This window comes from Thamnophis elegans, chromosome 3, assembly GCF_009769535.1.
Source record: "Thamnophis elegans isolate rThaEle1 chromosome 3, rThaEle1.pri, whole genome shotgun sequence".
Classification (NCBI taxonomy): Eukaryota; Metazoa; Chordata; class Lepidosauria; order Squamata; family Colubridae; genus Thamnophis; species Thamnophis elegans.
This window is the reverse complement of record NC_045543.1, coordinates 37,723,089-37,742,750: the sequence shown is the minus strand read 5'-3', so window position 1 is coordinate 37,742,750 and position 19,662 is coordinate 37,723,089. Positions and strand designations below refer to the sequence as shown.

Sequence of the window (19,662 nt, the reverse complement as noted above, 5' to 3'; positions counted from 1 at the left end):
TCTGGACTTTTTTTGGTCCTTGAGAGGCAGTTTGTTAGTGGTAACAATAGAAACAATAATATTCTCTACTATTCTTTTGGCTTGGGTTTTGTGTTTGGTCCTATTTTGCTTTTAACAGTTTTGAACTGACTTGTTCTATACTGATCTTTGAACAACATAAAGTTTGGCTGATTAACTATAATATCATGGTTAGGTATTAATGCTAGCATCATGGTTAGCTATAGCAAAGTAAAATAACATAAAGTAACCATTTCACAATATTTTATACATATATAACTTTTCAGAATTCGGAATGTGTCTATGTATAGCATACCATACCATCATATTTGTCATTTTCAATTGATCGGAGCATTCAATATATGAAATGGCTCTGCATTGTGGTATTTAGAACTACATCTCATGTACAATCAAATCAATTTGACTTTGGATACCTACCCTATCGTGAACATATAGGCTAAGGATTGGTTCTGGGCATATATTTAAGCTTAGGGATAGAAATGTAAAGGTTTTAGGAGGCAAATCCTCATCTTCATCTCCACTCAAAACATAACATGACCCCAAAATCATACTGCTGAAATTTAGTACCAAAACCAATCAAATTTAGCAGTAATTTTGAGCTCATTGGAAAGGAAGGAGGTATTGTCATAGCGAATTAAAAAGTACTGATATGCCTCCGAAAGGTCAGCAGACTGGTTTTTGTCTTGATTTCAAAAGTGTACCAATCTTATACAGTACAAGAAACAGCAAATTATGATGAATTACAATCTAATTAGTATTATTACACTTCAATGTTTTCCATGACAACACGGCTGAAACAAAAACATTTTCACAATAAATTGCCATCTTTACCATTGTCTACATTATATTCCAAATCCACTCAGAAGGTTTGCCACAACCCCTTTTTTAAGTAAATGGTTTCAAACTAAGAACTACAGAGACAATAAAAAAAACAATAAATTACAACAGTCCCCAAATCACTACCTGACTATTTTATGACATATTTCAGTAAACCGAAAGCAGAACTTCAAAGATAATTTTTAAAAAGTAGCATATATACCAGATGTACAGCATGACCAGAGTACGTCCCAAAAGGATCTTATATCGGAACAGATCCATAATACTACAAGACTCCTTACAACTCCATGCAGTTGGAAGTTTAAGTGAAAAAGTGCACTTGGGCTTGTAGTTTCTCTTTGCAATGAGGTAGAGAGAATCTTCAGCTTCATGGAGCCGACCTTGTGAATATAACCAACGAGGTGACTCAGGAATGAATCTAGAAGGAAAGAACCATTCATTGAGAAAACTAGGGATATTTTACTACTGAAAACTTCATGCTGGTGCACATATTATGGACATATTTTAAACAAAAAATAAGCATCATCTTATGAATAAATGAGAACAAGTTTGCAAATATGCAGCACTGTTTTAAAACATTTAAAGAAATATGTTTAACATGCAAATCCAAATTTTGAATATTTTATGCAGTATCAAAGCAAGAAGATAGAAACATTGGATATTGGCACAGCTTGCTCTAATATAATCAGAACCACGGATGTAGCACAATTAATCTTCAGGGGGGATTCAGATCTGCCAGACAGGAGATCAGTTTTATTAGTAGCTCTATTAATAGTATTTGTAAATTTTAGTTGTATGATTTTATGAATATTTTACAGACAAATTATTATTTTGTTCATGTAACCTATAATTGTGAGAAAGGGTGACATACAAATGTTGATTCGCAGCTCAAAAAACATATTTCAACAATATAGTGGTTGATCATAAATTTATCCATTCTTAATCTGAACTGTCTCTTCTTTATTTCATTCCCCTAAGTAACTTAAAGTTCAGATAGATTAAATATTAAACAAGAAGTATATAGTATACATTTTTTCAAATATTCTCCCAATAAAGTTTCCATTCTGTTACCAGGCGCTTTTATAAATTCAAACTTGCAATAAGAAGAAATGCATTTCTTTCTTCTCAATGCAAATTGCTTAAGTAAACTACTAGTTTTAATTCAAATGTTCATATTTTATCCTTTCATTACTTTAAGAATGAAAGAGGGATGTAGGGATGTAAGCAAAATTTTCTTTGGACTGAGCTTTGAAAAACAATCAATCAAACAAAATATTTTGAGGTTTTCAGTTATTTAGCATAGTGAGAAAAAGCTAAACTCAGATTTTGGTGGCTTCATTGACACGTCCATGAAAATTTATTGGCAGCAATACACAAGCAGTTCACTACAGCCTGTTTCTGGAAAGTTATTTTCATTCAAGTTCCAAAGCTGTCTTAGATTCAGGTATTTCCAGTCTCCCATCCAAGTATTTGGATTGAACCGGTTTTGATTCTTTCAGGGGAGGTAACACACACAAGACTAACATATACACCTTCCTTTCAGTTATTACAAGAAGTGTTTAAGATGTGTTTGTATATGTGCACATGCTTCTGAAGGAAGCCTTTCTCCTTCCATTCTTTAAAGTCCCTCCCCCCCCAACTTTGGTATATTTTAATCTATTTTTTTTAACTGGTAGTCCCCTGGAGAGTGGAGGGAAATCCCTGGCAACTGCAGACAGGTAAAACCTGGGTCCTGAGTGGTGCAGGAGAGGACTAAACCCAACACAGGTAGCGGAGTGGGGGGACAGGCAAAGGCAAGCATTGCCACTGTAGAAAAGCCGCCAGTGGGAGGGAAAAAGTGGGAGGGAAGCCACTTGCTGGGTGATTAGGTTGCTGTTTAATTGTGGCTGCTCAGAAAATGGCACCCACTTTTGGGACAAAGTCAAGTCCAGTGGCCCAGGAACACTGGGGGTGGGGTGGCATGATTGGTAGCAGAGATGGGGTGGAAAGTAGGCACGAGGCCTGTGGAGGGTAGGGGCAAGAGTGGAGGGCTGGCACTGCAGGGTCTCTGTGATTGGTTGTAAGGGAAAACGACTGTGGGGATACTTCAGTTGCTAAAATTTTGAAACAGGCTTTGTGGCTTGGGGGAGAGGCTGTTCTAACTCTGAATGGTACTTAAGTAATCTCTGTTGTATCTCAAGGCTTCAGATTCTTAGTACAGGTTATCAATAGCTGGTATCTTATGAAATCTGAAGACAGAAACTAACTTGCATGAACCAAACTTGATATAACAAGCAAAAAAAAGTACGTTCAACACAGGAACCCGTGAAGATAGGCTCACCCCAGACAGTGTCAATAGTAGCAGTGTTGCAACCACCTCTTGGCTTGTGTTTTTAGATTCAAGACAGTACACTTTAGGAGTAACAGTGGAAACTATTTAAAAGGAGAATTATTAAGACAAAGAAATTTAGAAGATAAATACCAAGAAAAGAGCCAAAATTATTTTCAAGTATAGAAAAATTAGGATGGAAGAGACTGAAAAGAGGACAAAAAACTATTCTTTTTATTCAGTGACAAATACTACCCATATTTTAGCAAAATAATGTAGGTATATAACTTACAGACAAAGGAGAAAGACTACCGCTCCCTCCAGGTTAACCATCAATGCTAATAATCTCCAGGAGCGAATGAGATATCCTAACAAAGCATACTGAGCAATTCCCACAGCAAAGAAGAGGCAACCAAGTGATCCTATTATAATGCAGATAGGGGGGAAAGTGTTATTGACAATTTTGTAGTGACTTCCAAAGTGATGATTTATTAGACAAGCGGAGAAGAACAAATATGCAGACCTTGTTCATAATACATAAACAACTGCAGTTAAATGCAGTTAAAGAACATTCAAAACTCTGAAAAGTGGTAGATGCCATCCAAAAAGGCTGTTATAGACATATTCCAACATTCAAAATGTAGTGCAGTGTAGTCCAGCGCAGAGTAAAATGGTACTATCACTTCTTAGTGTCTTGAAATTCTCCCTCTTTTGATGCAGCCTAGGATTGTATTGGCTTTTTTGGAAGCCACAGCACACCGCTCATACTTAAGTGGTTTCTATTAGGACACCTAGATCCCTCTCACACTTATGTTGAGTCCTATTCCAAACCTGGGTCTTTTTACAGCGGGTCTATGACAATTCGCCACAGCCAACCTGTCACAGCCAACTCACCATGGCCAACTTGTTGCGGCCAACTCACTGTGGGACAACTCACTGCGGGACAAGAGTTAGACTGATATCAAAGAAATGGTGGAATAGAATCATTAAAGAAAGGATGCAAAAGGAGGGACAGAATGAAATGTAAATGACAAAAATTAAAATATTTTTTTAATTTATACGAGTTGTCCCATGGTGAGTTGTCCCATGGTAAGCTGGCCATGGTGAACGGGCCATGGCAAGTTGTCTGCAGCGAGTTGTCCCATTCCGTTTTATGGCTTCTGGGCTGCATATAGCCCTTTGGCTGTCCTTGTCTAGCCTGCATACTGTAAGTCAATTGGGAATTAGAAATCAAATGTAAATAAGTATACACCATGCATGCAATACAACTACATTGCTTTTATTTTGGAAACTAATTTTTTTCAATTTATGTATGTATGTGACTGCGCACGCTTACGCACCATCACAGCCCTATTGGTTCAGGCCTCCACAACTGTCCCAATTCCTCTTGTAGCCTCTTGGGAAAATTAATTGGCCACATCTAGTCTACTCTATATCTATGTACTTGGTTTTTCCTGCCTAAGTGTGGGATCTTGCTTTTCTCACCATTGAGCTGCCTCTTACTGGATAAGACCCAATATTCAAGTCTCTCAAGGTCCTTTTGGAACTTGAGCCTATCTTCTACAGTGTTGGCTATTCCCCGCATCTTAGTGTCACTGTCTTAATTCTCTGCAATTTCTGGCACAGGTAACATGACTTAGAATAAAAATCAAAGTTTAATTCAGAAAACCTATTTTTGCACTCCACAATAAATAGACAAACTAGAAAACAATTTTCCCAGGAAACTGACCATGATTGAAAAAGGAGGTATGTGATTCCCAAAGCAGAACATTTTTCCTTTGAATTAGCTTTAACTTCAATCCATAGAAGGTATGCCAGTCAAGTCAATTCCAAATGTCTCTTTACCGTGTCAGTAAATTCAACTCTCTCCCAAATTTCTCATTTTGAGAGAGCTGTTTCATTCCCAACCCATCTATATAGAGCAGGCTTGTCAAACTGGCCGCAGGCTGGATGTGTCACACACAGGCCACGCCCACCCTGGCTCCACAAAGGCAAAAAAAAATTACAATACATCACGATATGTCACGTGACATGATCAAGTTTGATATCCATGGTATAGAATATACAAGCAATTGAGACCACCTTTCTTCCTCAATCTCCCTGTAAATTAGTCTCAATCCTTCATGGTTCCAACTCCCTTCCTAGCCACATTTTCAATCTCCCCACTTTTCTGTCATGATCTTGAACCTTCTTACCATTCATTCCTTACATGCTCATGGCCCAACTCACTCTATTTTCTGTCTTTTCATATTTGTTTCAACAGAGATAGTTAGAAACAAACAAGCACTGATCCTCTTTTCCCCCCAAGCAACACTTGTTATTCAATCAGAAAGGAAACAGGCAGCAGCACTGATGGCCCAACTACCAGGAAAAGGAACAGTACTGTACAAACATTTTGGGTAATTTTTTAAAATTTAAAATTTGAATTTTAAAGATTCAAAAATTCAAGCAACTTATTACATAGGAGGGCAGATGACATTATAATATCCACAGATATGGGCAATAGAGGGCAACCAGAATGAACTAATTAAATAAGATACCGTATTTATCGGCGTATAACATGCACCGGCGTATAACACGCACCCCCCATTTTAACACAAAAATTTGAGTAAAAATTTTTTTCATTAAAAATAAATGACTTGGAAGCTCGGAACTTAATGTTGGATTAAAATTTATAACATTAGAACATGAATTATAACATTAACTCCTCTTAAAAGGCAAATATGAAATGAAAAAACACCTCTTTGAGCAAAAAAACTTAATCAGAATCACTGCTTTTTGGAAAACCAAAAACCTCTTCCTCATCTTCACTCTCTCCCTCTTTTTTCCCTTCCTTCCCCCTTCCTCTTGCCTATCAACTTCATCCTCTTTGTCTTTCTGCTCTTTCCCTCTCTTCCCCTTTTCTTCCTACCTCCTTCCTTCTCCCTCCCTTCTTCTTTTTCTTCCTTTCTTCTTCCATCTTCCTCCTTCTCCTTCCATTCTTTCTCCTTCCATCCATCTTTTCTCCTTCCATCTTCTCCCCCCCTCCCTTCTTCTTTTCCTCCCCCCTCCCTCCTTCCTTCCTCTCCTTCCCTTTCTCACACACAGGAAGGGGAGGGGGGCTATCTAGTCGCTTTCACAGCATAATTTCTTTATCTAACTTTTAAAAAACAGTGTGCAAATCAAACGAGATTTTCGTAACCTGCGAAGCACCAAGTTATATTATGTTGTTACAAATTCGCAGCTACTCCATTCTTTCTGATAGGGAACTACATTTCCCAAGATGCCTCAGGTCCTCAAAGCGCTGAACGCAGCTTTGCAATTGACTCCAGCGAGGCCTGGCAGCCGCCGGCTGGGGTGGTTGTCAGGGCGATGCGGAGCGGACGCGCCGTTTGTTACTGCTTCCAGCAATCAAGACGGACAAGGGAAGCGACTGAAACGGACGCTGGCCGCAGGAGAGCGAGGCTGCTGCCAGCCGTTTCACCTTGCGCAGCGAATTTGACTGGGTCCCGGGGCTTCTGCCGGGTGGCAGAAGCCCGGGACCCAGTCAAATTCGCTGCGCAAAGTGAAACGGCCGGCAGCAGCCTCGCTCTCCTGCTGCGGCTTCTGTTTCAGTAGGGAAGAAAACTTCCTTTCGCTTCCCGAATTTGACTGGGTCCCGGGGCTTCTGCCGGGTGGCAGAAGCCCGGGAAGCGAAAGGAAGTTTTCTTCCCTATTGAAACAGAAGCCGCAGCAGGAGAGCAGGGCTGCTGCCGGCCGTTTCACCTTGCGCAGCGAATTTGACTGGGTCCCGGGCTTCTGCCACCCGGAGTATCGGCGTATAACACGCAGGCAGGGTTTAAGCTTGCAATTTTAGTTTTAAAACTGCGTGTTATACGCCGATAAATACGGTAAATACTTAAACCATTATTATAGACATTTGCTTTTATATTCAAGAATAATTTGCCATTAACAGACAGAAACAGTGGGTACAATTACAATTTTATACCAAACTGATGCCTGACATATTCTGAACATTCAAACATCTCTCGAGAAATAAGAATTAGGAGGGAACTCACAGGATTTAAGATGAATCTATTAGAGAACTGAATGTAATATATTATAGTTTCATTGCAGATTATTAGACATGTAACATCATTAATATATTTTATTTAAAAAAATAAATTAAAATATTTTAATTGAAAGTAGTAAAAGAACTATACTATAAAAATATATTTTATGAGAAACATAACTGTAGTCATTTCTAAGAATTTATTATTGTATAGTTTCTATTCTTAGTAGATACTCCCGTGACCCGTCAAAACCGCGGTCCACAAAAGTGCGCTCGACGAAAGCGCGCATTTGACGTCATCACAGCGCGATGAAAAAAATAAAAAATTGAAATAAAAATAAAATTAAAGCAAGCCGATTCACATAAAGGTAAGGGTTAGGTTTAGGGTTAGGGTTAGGTTAAGGGTTAGGGTTAGGTTTAGAGCGTTAGGGTTATGTTTAGCGTTAGGTTAAGGGTTAGCGTTAGGTTTAGCGTTAGGTTAAGGGTTAGATTTAGGGTTAGGTTAAGGGTTAGGTTTAGGGTTAGGTTTAGGGTTAGGTTTGGGGGGGGGTTAGGGTAAGGTTTTCGCTTTATTTTTACATTTATCGATCACAGCGCGATGTTTTTGTCGCGCTGTGATGACGTCACGTACGCGCTTTCGTCAAGCACGCTTTTGTCTACCGCGGTTTTGTGGTGGAACCGATACTCCAACTTCAGGACTACATTTCAAAATGTTCTCAAGATAAAATTTTGCCACACTGAAATTAGACTAAGGGCAAATGGTGGACTTCTACATAACAAGAATTTTAAAAATGGAAAAACCAAAAACATCCCATTTCTTAAATAATAAATAAAACACAATCTCAAAATAAATAAGATACAACCTATCTGATTCTTCCAAATACATTACTGCAAACATTTATTGGATCCCATATGAACTGAGCTCATATGGGATCCTTCAAAAAAGCAGGGCTCCTAGGATTAAAATACTAAAGATGGGAGGAAGAAAGAAAATAGAGGACAATTAAGAAAAGAACTGCTGATAGCTTAAAGTCAAGATCAAGGATTAAGATCAAAAAGAGAACAAAGGCAGGTGTGAAAAATGCAATGAGAACAGCAGTGGGTGCACGTTAAGACAGAAGCAGAAACAAGTCCAAGAGATGGGAAGAAACATTCACATTCAGAGAAAATGAAAACAGAAGGGTTTACATTTAATGTAAACCAAATCTGCCATTCCCAAATAGCACTTTGGCAAATCTGCTATAGTGATGGGTAGAATTATATTACATGCAGATATTACATGTGGTCTTTGTTTAATGACCACGGATTCAGCAATTGTTCAAATTTATGAAAGCACTGAATAAGAGGTAGCTCTCAGAATTTTGGCAAACACAGCACGCCAGTTATGAGATTGCAATTTGCAATTTTCGTACTGGCTTCCCACAAGCACAGTCAAAAGGGAAGCTGGGGCCACAGGAAGTCCTTGCTTAATGACCCACATGCACCTCATCTAATGACCACAACCAGAACTGCTAAAATGTCTGTTACTAAATGGTACATTTAGGTGGATGATATACATCTCAGAAGGCATTATCACCTTGGCATGGTGAGGAAGCTCTTTAATGAAAGTGATGGTGACAGAAACATAAGCTTCTAGATTGGATTACCCTCATTGGCAAGAGGATAAAACCCTTGGGCAATAAAAAGAAAACAGCCAGACTCTATAGAGACACATTCAATAGGAAAGGAAAGAGCTCTCAGTCAAGAACTCTAAGAAGTAGAGTAAAATATGGAAAATGAGATACATTTTTAAGATCAGAAAAATCAAAGAAAAACTTATAGCTAAGATATGAATACAAGAACAATCACACATCTATAACAAAGGCAAATGGAAATACTATACTGAAACCTTTTACAAGCAGGATTAAAGAAGAACAAAACCATCTAAAGAGATAATCTATTCAGAAACCAATTCCACTAGATAGTAAGGTGACAAACCAGCTGTCAAAAAGGGAAGTGCCAGTCTAAATAAAATGCCCATTGAACTGTTTAAAACTTCAAGAAAGAGGGCAATTAAAGTGCTAACTGCTCAGATTCAACAAATGGACGAACTAATCTGTTTTGAAGAGATACTGACTATTCTTCTGAAGGCAATGATTAGCAAGCATAAACTTACATATATAATGTAAACACCTGGTGTACTAGAAAAAAGTTTGGCAAATTTGAGATTAGAAGATGGAACAACAGGTGGTTCAGGTAGATATATATAGATAGATAGGATCAGAGATATCACTCATGAGCTGCAGATTATCATTCAGAATATGATGATCAGAATATGAAGCATTATCTATAATGTTACCAGGAATTGAGCTTAATTCGATGGCACCTGACTAAACTATATGTATATTTGTAAGGATTTTTTTTTAAAATCACAAACGATTTACAAGACTGACAGAAGCTAAAGCTAATCATATGATACACAGGTCATTCCTGGGCCCAGCAATAGAGTACCAAACAATTTCCATCCAGTCTCCAACTTTCCTTTCTGGGGAAGATTGCCGAGAAGGTGGTATACTTGCAGCTCTTAGGGCTCTGGAGGAAGGGAATTATTGGGAACCACTGCAGTCAGATTTCACATCAAGATGAGAACTAAGATGGCATGGGGCATATTCATGGATAACCTCTGGAAGACCCTAAATGGAGCAGTGTATCCATTCTGGCAATCCTGATACCTCAGTGGTTTTTAATATTTATTTATTTATTTATTTATTTATTTATTTATTTATTTATTTATTTATTTATTTATTTATTTATTTATTTATTTATTTATTTATTTATTATTTAACTTATATACCATTGTTCATGGTAGTTGGATCAATTCAGAGGACTGGCAGCAGGGAGTCATGGTTCTCCAGTGGTTCTCCTCTTTTTTGGAGGTGGATCCCAGTCAGTGTAGGAGGAAGACAAAGACCCAGTCATAAGTCTCTGCTTTGGAGAGTATCACAGGCTCAAACTCACTCCCAGCTCTTATTTAATATCTATATGAAGCTTCTGGGTGAGAATATCTATCAGCACAGAATCAAACATCATGATGACACATTATGAAATTAACATTATACATGTGTAGACAAACTACTTGTTAATTTTTAATATGTGATGTAGCTTTTAATTATTAGTGAATTATCTTGAGTATTTGCTATGAGGGTAAATCTGAAAGATCTAACCATTAAATCTGTACCTGCCAATGCCCAATAAGCAGTTCCCAAACATTCATTCAACAGGACAAAAGCAACCAGTGACATTCCACCATTCATTATTCCAACCAAGAAACGAGAAACTGCAAAAAACTCATATGTAGGAGAAAATCCATTAGCAACAGCAAATACAATGTCAAGGCCAAAACCTAGAAGAGAAAGAAAAAAAAAATCCTTTAGAACTATTTGATAGTGTTTAATGCTGATTTTATTGATTTCCTCCCCAAAATCAAGCACGTTTATAAAACAAAATCATTTAGTATTAAAATGCATTGAGTTACTCAAAAACAGTAGACACTAGTTACTAATCTTGGTTAAGAATGAAAGTATATTGTTTCAGATTAACTTTTAAGAAAATTCACATGACTCACTTTGTGGAAAAAGAAGAAAAAAACCTTAAAGACCACATTTGATTAAAACTAAAAATATCTGATGTTTGGAAGTGCTTTAAGTACCTTTTGATTGAACTATGAAGCCAAATATAATTGTACAATCAATATTTATCTCCTGTCTTATACAGGTAATCCTTGATTTACTACATTTGGGACCATAGTATCTGTTGCTAATGCAGTTATAAAATGTGACATCACATTACATCACATCACACAATAGCAGCAATCCTGGCACTCCTCATTTCCATCGTTAAACAAATTCTACTGGTCATTAGGTGAGGACTCATTGCAATCAAAGCCATCCCTGGCTAGGTTTTGCCCAGTCAAAGCCTTGGCTTTTCTAAGGTAAGAGATTGACTCCCCTTCAACTCTCCCCAATTGTCTCTTCCCCATCATCTCTGTCCTTTTGCACCTTGCCTTGAGGATGGCAAGAGCCACAAAACCATGCAACTTTGTGCTGGCGGAGTTGAGATAGCTGCTTACAGCGTGAGGCTTGAGGCAGCATTTCTCAGGGGCAATGGTGGCAATGGGGTTGTAATAGGGGGCAGTTGTAATAGGAGACAGTGGCAACCGGACAAGACTGGTGAAGGACCCAGGCCTCAACTACATCCTCACCCTAATACTGATACCAAGGAGTGCCACTGTGCAAGGTGGCTAAAACGCAGGCAGGGAAAGTCGTAGCATTTCCGCAGTTGTAGTGTGGATGAGCTGCAAAGTGGCTGAATGTTGATCATCTGAACAATGGAAGTGCTGCAAAGCCATATTTTCAAGGACCAGTCATAAATACCTTTGTTCAGAGTTACCATAATTTTGAATGGTAATAAACTAAGGACTATGTAGAGTGATTTCCATTTCTACACATTGGAAACCACCCATTTGATATGATATGGTTACTCGAGCAACAATATTTATAGAATCATAGGGCTGGAAGGGATCTTGGGAAATTTTCAAGTTCAGTCCCCTGCCCAAGGCAGATCTTACATTATCCTGAGCAAATGGCTGCTCAATCTTTTCTTGAAGACCTCCAGGGACAGTGCACCCACAATTCTGGGAGACAAGATGTTCCATTGGTTAATTGTTTTCACTGTGAGGAAGTTTATCCTTAGACCCAGATTGAATCTCTCTTTAACAAGCTTCCACCCACTGCTTTTTGTCCTGCCCTCAGGTACTTTGGAGAATAAGTCGAACCCGCCCCCCCCCCCCCCGGTGGCAGTCCCATAATTTGGCTGGACAGACCTAATCATTCCTTGTACAATTTATCCCACAGACCCCCCTTAGTTGCTCTTCTCTGCATTCTTTCTACAATCTCAATATCTTTTTTATAGCATGGTGACCAGAATTGGACATAGTATTCTAAGGGTGGCTATACTATTACACCATAAAGTAGTACTATTATGTCTTGTGATCTTCATGCTATTCTTCTGTTGATGCAGCCTGGGACTGCATTGGCTTTTTTGGTATCTGTAGCACACTGCTGGCTCATACTAAAGTGTGGTCCACTAAGATACCTCATTTCTAGGTGCAGGTATTACTAGATACATTACTCAGTAAGAAATTCCCATGTGCTTTCTCATTCTGAGGCACCAACTGTTTTTCTGTGATGGTTGGAGAAATTAGTTATCAATTGGAGAGATTAGTCAATCAAAGAGGCTCTCAATTGCTACACATATTGCTTCTTCCACAAACACATATTTCAGAGAAAAGTTCCTTCCCTTCCATGTGCAAGAAGGTGGAATAAAGAATAGTAAATCCTGCAACAAGCCAATTAAACTTGGCTACCTGAGGATTTACTCAGCTTTCTTGGTCATCATATTTCCAAGGATTAAACAGAGAAGACCAACATTTTCTACTAAATTCTAACACAACTTACCTATAAGGAAGACTTTTTTCCTCCCAAAACGATCTGATAGTTGCCCAAAAGTAATTACTCCAACAAACACACCGCCAAAGAAACATGAACTGGCAACACTGATCTTATATGAAGTATTGCCAATTAAAAACCACTATGGACAGAAAAGAGAATGTTAGGTAGAATCTAATGGAACTTATAAGAATTACTGAATCTTTCAACAAGAGGAAAATTAAACCCTGTTCAAAACTAATCTTCCGTCTTTCATTTTTCAGATATTCTATTTGACAGATGGCTATCTAAGAACAATAGAAAAGAGCACACTGACATTCCTGATGCAAACTGAAAAGGATATGAATTATTTATCACATCAAGTTTCATTCAGTATCCTCCCTTGGATTCCTATGCTCAACCACAGAGCCACTAAGACACCAAACATCCTTTTAAACACTTAGTCTGCAAACTTGAGAGTCAGATTCAAATGAAGCACCAGGGCTGGGGAAAATTCTAAAGGCCCTTCTTAAGGTTTCAGGAAAAATGCGTAATACATGTTTAGAACTGTATTGACTATCAGATCCCCCAGAGAATAAACTAATCACTGCCATTACTACAATTGTTGAAATTGCAGGCAGGGCTGTCTAGAATATAGTTATACAATACCTAAACAAATTGATTTCCAGAGAGATATGAGTAGGGTTGGAGACCAAAGAAAACAGTAGTGTCAACCATCCCGTTGAAACTGTCTCCCCCCCCCCCCGCCCCGCATTGCTACTGTCAGGTTTTCAGCTTATGAAGCTTGGATAGGAGAGGCAGCCGTGACAAATAGTCACTGAAATAACTCTTATTCTTTCAGAAAAAGAGATTGACAAAAAACACAATGGCCTTTTAGGTTGGTGGTTAAATTTCCTAGATTTTAGGGTAGTATCCAGAAACCATCAAATTAATGAATAAATTCCCCATAAAAGAGTTAGGAGTTGATGTTTTTCAGTGAATAAAGTAATTTTTATAATTGTATTTATTTATGCTTTCTTATACTTTCTATTTTTCAAGGCCTTTTAAAGCTAAATTTAATACCAAAAACATTCATCAAAAACTACTTATTTGCTATCAAATTACTTTTATGTACTTCTGCAAAACAATTAACATTTCAAACTTGCTGATCAAAGCTGTTCAATAGAAATTTTGGAGTACTATGAGTCTCATATCAATGAGGAGGGAATTCTATTTCTGCTTTGACATCAAGGGGCTCCAACTTAATGGCTGACTTTCAGAGTGAACCTAGGATAACTGACTGCAGCCAACTCACCAGCAGCAGCTCACCACCAATAGCCTCTGTCATGTTGCGGCAGGAGAACTCCACACAGCCAACTTGCCAAGGGGATAACTTTCCACGGGTGGCTGGAGGGAGAGCTGGGTGAGTGAGTGAGCAAAAGAGCTGGCAGAGTGCAGAGTGGTGGCTGGGGGCATCACACTTTCACATTCCTTGCTGCCACTGCTGCTATCACTGAGCTCTAGGCCAAAGAGGCTAAAGATGGCAATGGTGGGTGGAGTGTGTGGCAGTAGCCGGGGTCACCCCATTTTCACACTGGCACCAACATGGGATGTGTTGGAGGTTCTATGTTTGCAAGAGAGCATTCCTGATAGCTATTATCTGGCTTGAACAATAATTAGTGAAACTGATTTTATAACTAAACAGAAGCGATATCCATTTACTGGGAATGCATTACAGGGATAGGCAAAATCTAGTACCTAGCAAAATCCTACCAGAAGGACAGTCTAAGCATTCTGTGTTTTGTTGGTGGGTGGGATGGGGGATACAAAGGCAGAAGGAAGTTATTTGAAATATCATCATCTAGATAGGCAGAACAGGCAGAACTGTAAACAAAGAGGAAGCAAAGAATACATTCTTTAAAATGTATATCTTGCTGCTCCACTGTGGACAAGTCATGAGTACTAAGAGTCAGTGTCATTGGAGTCACACCTCCAATAAGAGTTTGGCAAGGTGAGCAAGCAGAAAGAACGAACTGGAATCTGGCGTTAGAGATTTAGGGGGAGGCATTTTTTCATATTTCTTTTCTTATTTTCTCTTTCTTTCCTATTTTTTTTGATCCAGACTATTACTAGGTCGAGAGGCAATTTCCAGGAGCTCATAACTACCAAATGCAAACAGGAAAGAGCTACATGGAAGTGTGTTCACAGACGACATCAAGGAAGGGTTCAAGCAACATAAATTAGGAAAACATCATGACTTTCAAAGTGTGTATGACATTGGTTTTCCTGCCTGAGGAGAATGTAAACAGCATTTTTTACATTTATATAACAAATATATGGAAAATATGACTCGAAGGAACAAGAGCGTCGGAAGCTCAGGAACTGTGCTGTCTTCTAGATGCCTATATTCAAGATGTGATGGAAAGATTATCAAAACCATTGAAACCCACTAACAATTTTCTTTTCTCAATGTCTAGATGTCTACAGATGCAGCAATGAAATCACTTTATAAAGACAAAAATCTCATGTTCTTTCTATGAAGAAAAAAACAGTGAATAAGGATTTTCCTCTCCTCAGGTGGTGATTACTGGACAATAAAGGCTTTTTCAGATGGTCCTTTCTTCCATCCTTCACTAAGTTTCTATTAACAGCTCAGTCGCTATTCTGGGAAATTCTGCCTTTAAAACAAGGTTCATTTAATTTGATTTTTTTCCAAAAGCTCAACATTGCTGCTTACGACTGCAAGTTCTAATATACCCGGGAGGGTGAATCGGTGGCACACGTGCTGGCACGCAGAATCATTTGTCAGGGCATGCGAGGTGTTGCCCTGTCAGCTGGCCAGGGCGCATGTGCGTGCTGGCCAGATGATTTTAGCCATTTTTGAGGCCATTTTTTTACCCTCCCCAGGCTCTAGAGGCATTAAGGAGCCTGGGGAGGGCGAAAAAGGCCTCCCCCACCCCTCCCGGAGGCCCTACAAAGGCTTCAGGAGCTTCCCTGAAGCCTCTGGAGTACAAAAAACTAGTCCTACGTGCAAACTGGAAATTCAGGAACGGACTTCTGGTTTGCTTGTAGGGCTGGTTTAAGCCGTCCGGAGGCTTCAGGCGGCTTCCCTGAAGGCTCCTGAGGATGAAAAAGGACCTTATGAGCAAAACGGAAGTCTGTCCTAAACTTCCAGTTTGCCTGTACGGCCAGTTTTTTGCGCTCCAGAGGCTTCAAGGAAGCTCCTGAAGCCTCCGGAGGGCTGGGAAGGCTTTTTCACCCTCCCCAGGCTACTCTAAAGCCTTTGGAGCCTGGGGAGGGCGAAAAAAGCATGCAAAAAATGGGAGGGAGCACCTGTCATGCGTGCATGCATGCTGGGGGTCACGGATTGCATTATGGGTGTGGCACACCAGCGCACAACCCCCCTGCGCTCCCCCTGCTTTTGGCACGCGAGCCAAAAAAGGTTCGCCATCACTGTAATATACTAACATTATAATATTCAGCCTTTTCACAGAAATTGTTATGCTTCATACCTCAGAGGCTATTGATGTAAAATTCTTGTTAAAATGTACATATTTATGAAGGTCATTCCAATTGGCTGTTAGAAGCCACTTTCTAAAGTTGTTTTCTTCAATAGTTGTGTCATTACTATGGCTATGATTAGGTAGTATTCCTTCAAGATCCCAGTGATAAGGTGGTATTGCTCCTACTAGTGCAATGAGGAGAGCTTCACTGGCTACATAGAGCTGAAACAAGAAAAAAATAACGTCAAGATCAATGCCAGAAAAACAGACAACATTCAAAGCCTTCAAAAATTGAAGAGCCAGTTTGGTCTAGCAGTTAAGGTACCAGGCTTGAAAGGAGAAAATCATGAGTTCAAAACCTGCCTTAGTCATGAAAACCAGGTGGGTGACTTTGGGTCAATCTCTCTCTCTCAGCCCAACCCACTTCACAGGGAAAAATAGGAGGATGGTGTGTGGGATATGTTCATCACCTTGAGTTATTTGTAAACATAATAAAGGGAGGATAAGAGCAGCATGGTGTCCTAGTGGTAAAGATCCTCAATTCCCACTTGGAAGGTTGAGAGTTCAAGCCTAGATAGTGGCATATATTTCTCACCTAGGACACAAAGAAAAAATATCTGCTGCAAAGTCTACATGATTTCAGGGCATCTGGCAAGTAAACGCTCAGCTTCATCCAGTTGTCTTGACTCTACCCCACATTAAGGGATTGCAGATTCATAAAAAGTGAGTTTTAATAAAGGCAGGAAATAAATAAATAAAAAAACCAAATAAATTTCAAATAACAAATTTCTTAAAAGTGAAAAGGGTGATCTTTTTATCTCTTGGATTATACTGGACTTCAAATACTACCAAATCAACTCTTTGGATACTTCAATTACAACTTGTTCACACTAAGATATATATATGGCTGAGCTTTTGCCTGCCCATGAAACCATTATAAAATCTGACCAACTTCAATCAGTTTGAGTGAAATAGAAAAATCTGATAATTCAGACTTCTTGGTGTACTTGAACTATAAAAAAAATACAGTGAATTGACAAAATGATTCAATGTATAGTTGTAAAGTCTTTACTCAACAAGCACACAATGTTAACCAACAAAGAGCCGAGGTGGCGCAGTGGTTAGAGTGCAGTACTGCAGGCCACTTCAGCTGACTGTTAGCTGCATTTCGGCAGTTCAAATCTCACTGGCTCAAGGTTGACTCAGCCTTCCATCCTTCCGAGGTGAGTGAAATGAGGACCCAGACTGTGGGGGCAATATGCTGACTCTGTAAACCGCTTAGAGAGGGCTGAAAGCCCTATGAAGCGGTATATAAGTCTAACTGCTATTGCTATTGCTAAATGACTCATACATTTTAAACCATGCACTTTCTACATCTCAAACTTCCTTCGATTGATTTGCACACAAAACATGATTTAATATTTTCAGTCATGTCTTTTGCCATTAGACAGCTTGTGTAGTCTGTCTAAATTCTCCTGGAAGTTTATAAACAGGGCTGAGGCGTCTCATTTAAAACAGACAGCACACCTTTTCACCACCGTCTTGCTCTCTTAATTGCCCCTTAAATTCCCTGCATCCATTTTTCTTGCGGGTTTTGTACGTGAACCCTCACGCCACCAGGACAGACGTTCCTTCCCGTCGTAAATCGCACACTGCGCTTTGCGAACCCTGCCCTACCCAGGACCAAAAGCGGCCCTTTCCTGATGGGCCATGCGAGCATCCCGCCCCTCTCGGCAAGAGATGCCCCTCGGGAGTCTTTCTCACCTGGAGCAGCACCGCCATCAAGACGCAAAGCCACACCTGGAAGGGACCCATCTGACCCACCAGAGAGAAGGCCTCCTCCACCTCCATGGCGATACTCGCGAGGTGGCGGCCTTCCTCCTCTTCTCGGGTCGCGCATCCCCTTCCCCAGAACGCTGTTTTCCGGAGCCAAAGTGAAGCAGCGCTAACAGAGCAATCGGCACCCAAGAAGCAGAGGGCAGAAGTACGTATGCGCAGAAAGGAATCCCGACTTCCGCTCTAGGAAAGCCGTTCAGCTGGCTAAGAGATTTCCGGGTTGTGTCGGACGTCGCCTTTGTCCCGCGGGAGAGGTGCTCATTTCAGAAGATGTAGCTGAGGTTGGGCGTTAGGGGGCGCTGGTCTCCGCTCCTTCAGATTCTCCTTAAAACTGCGCCTTCGTCGTATGCAAAGTGAGGTTCAGGATGCAAAGTGGTTTGAAAACTAAGCAAATGAAGTCGACGACCTAGAGGCCCGGGAAACCGTGCAACACGGCTAATAAGGCAGGGCACTATTAACCGAGGCCCGGAGAAAGAATTCAGATTGCTCTCCTGACAGTTATCAACCAAGTTTCTTCAACCCAATTAAAATGATTGCATAAATGCAGCCATGATTTATTATGCAGGAGTAGGATTCAAACCAGCCCATTGTTCGATTCATACTATTTGGAAGAAATGGCAAGAATCCATTCTGTTCAGCATTTTAATGATTTAATTCCAATTTAGAGATTTGGTTCTTCTTAAGATGATTGAATCAAATATCTAAATATGTGAATGTACCTAATGCGAATCAGTTTTCTGATTCAGTTTAGACTTACCTTGAGTGCTCATTATTCCTACTTTGGGAATGATGAGTTTGTAAGTTATTTTCTATTGCCACTAACAACAGCTGATTACTCAAATTCAGAAGGGAGATGAACCCTCCTGACAATCACTAAAAGTTGCTCTCAGTTGCTAATAGAGAAGTATAGGCCAACATAATGAAGAGTCAGTACTGCTTTGGGGTGTGGAAGAACCCCTCCTTAGCATTTGGTTCTGCTTCAGCTACATTCCCTTAGTGAATTAGTGATAAGATATCACCACTGTGGGAGAAGCAGGCAGTTATTTTGTGGGGTGCTGCAGAGCTTGGTATTCTCTCCCTCTTTAACAAATTTAGTGGACCAGCAAAATGATATTGACATAAGTATACTTGGATTTCAGTAAGGCATTTGACAAAGTAGACCACAACCTACTTTTTGGGAAGCTAGAAAAATGTAGGATAGGCAGTATCACCACCAGATGGATTTGTAGCTGGCTGATAAACCGCACTCGATGTGTAGTTCTTAATGGATCTTCATGTACACAGAGGGAAGTAAACAGTGGGGTACCCTAAGATTCCATCTTAGGCCCATTAGTCTTCAACATCCTCATAAGCAATTTAGATGGGGGAATAGAAGGAGAACTCATCAAAATTGCAGACAACAAGTTGGCAGGAATAGCCAACACCGTGGGAGATAGGCTTAAGATATGGATGGATCTTGACAGATTTGAACACTGGGTCTTATCTAACAAAATGAAATTCAGTGCAGAAAAAAGTAAGGTTTTACACTGAGGCATGAAAAACCAAATGTATAGGTGTAGATTAGGTGAAACATGGCTCAATAGCAGTATTGTGAGAGAGATCTTTGCATCCTAATGCACAGTCACAGCAGGGTGATGCGGCAGCCAAAAAAGCCAGTGTAATCCT

The 19,662-nt window shown here is 39.8% G+C and overlaps 1 protein-coding gene across 2 annotated transcripts in view; it reads right to left on the bottom strand.

Moving 5' to 3' along the window:
• Positions 1–18,225, bottom strand: part of LOC116506041 (solute carrier family 22 member 15-like) — a 32,782-nt gene extending 14,557 nt beyond the window's left edge. For both annotated transcript variants that reach the window (XM_032213609.1, XM_032213610.1), the window contains exons 1-6: positions 17,926–18,225; positions 16,171–16,383; positions 12,689–12,821; positions 10,411–10,575; positions 3,456–3,585; positions 1,058–1,273 (exon numbers count right to left, since the gene is read on the bottom strand). In XM_032213609.1, the coding sequence (XP_032069500.1) occupies positions 1,058–1,273; positions 3,456–3,585; positions 10,411–10,575; positions 12,689–12,821; positions 16,171–16,383; positions 17,926–18,012 (944 nt within the window). In that variant the 5' untranslated portion in view covers positions 18,013–18,225. The remainder of the gene's footprint in view (positions 1–1,057; positions 1,274–3,455; positions 3,586–10,410; positions 10,576–12,688; positions 12,822–16,170; positions 16,384–17,925) is intronic.
• Between the last annotated feature and the right edge of the window lie 1,437 nt (positions 18,226–19,662).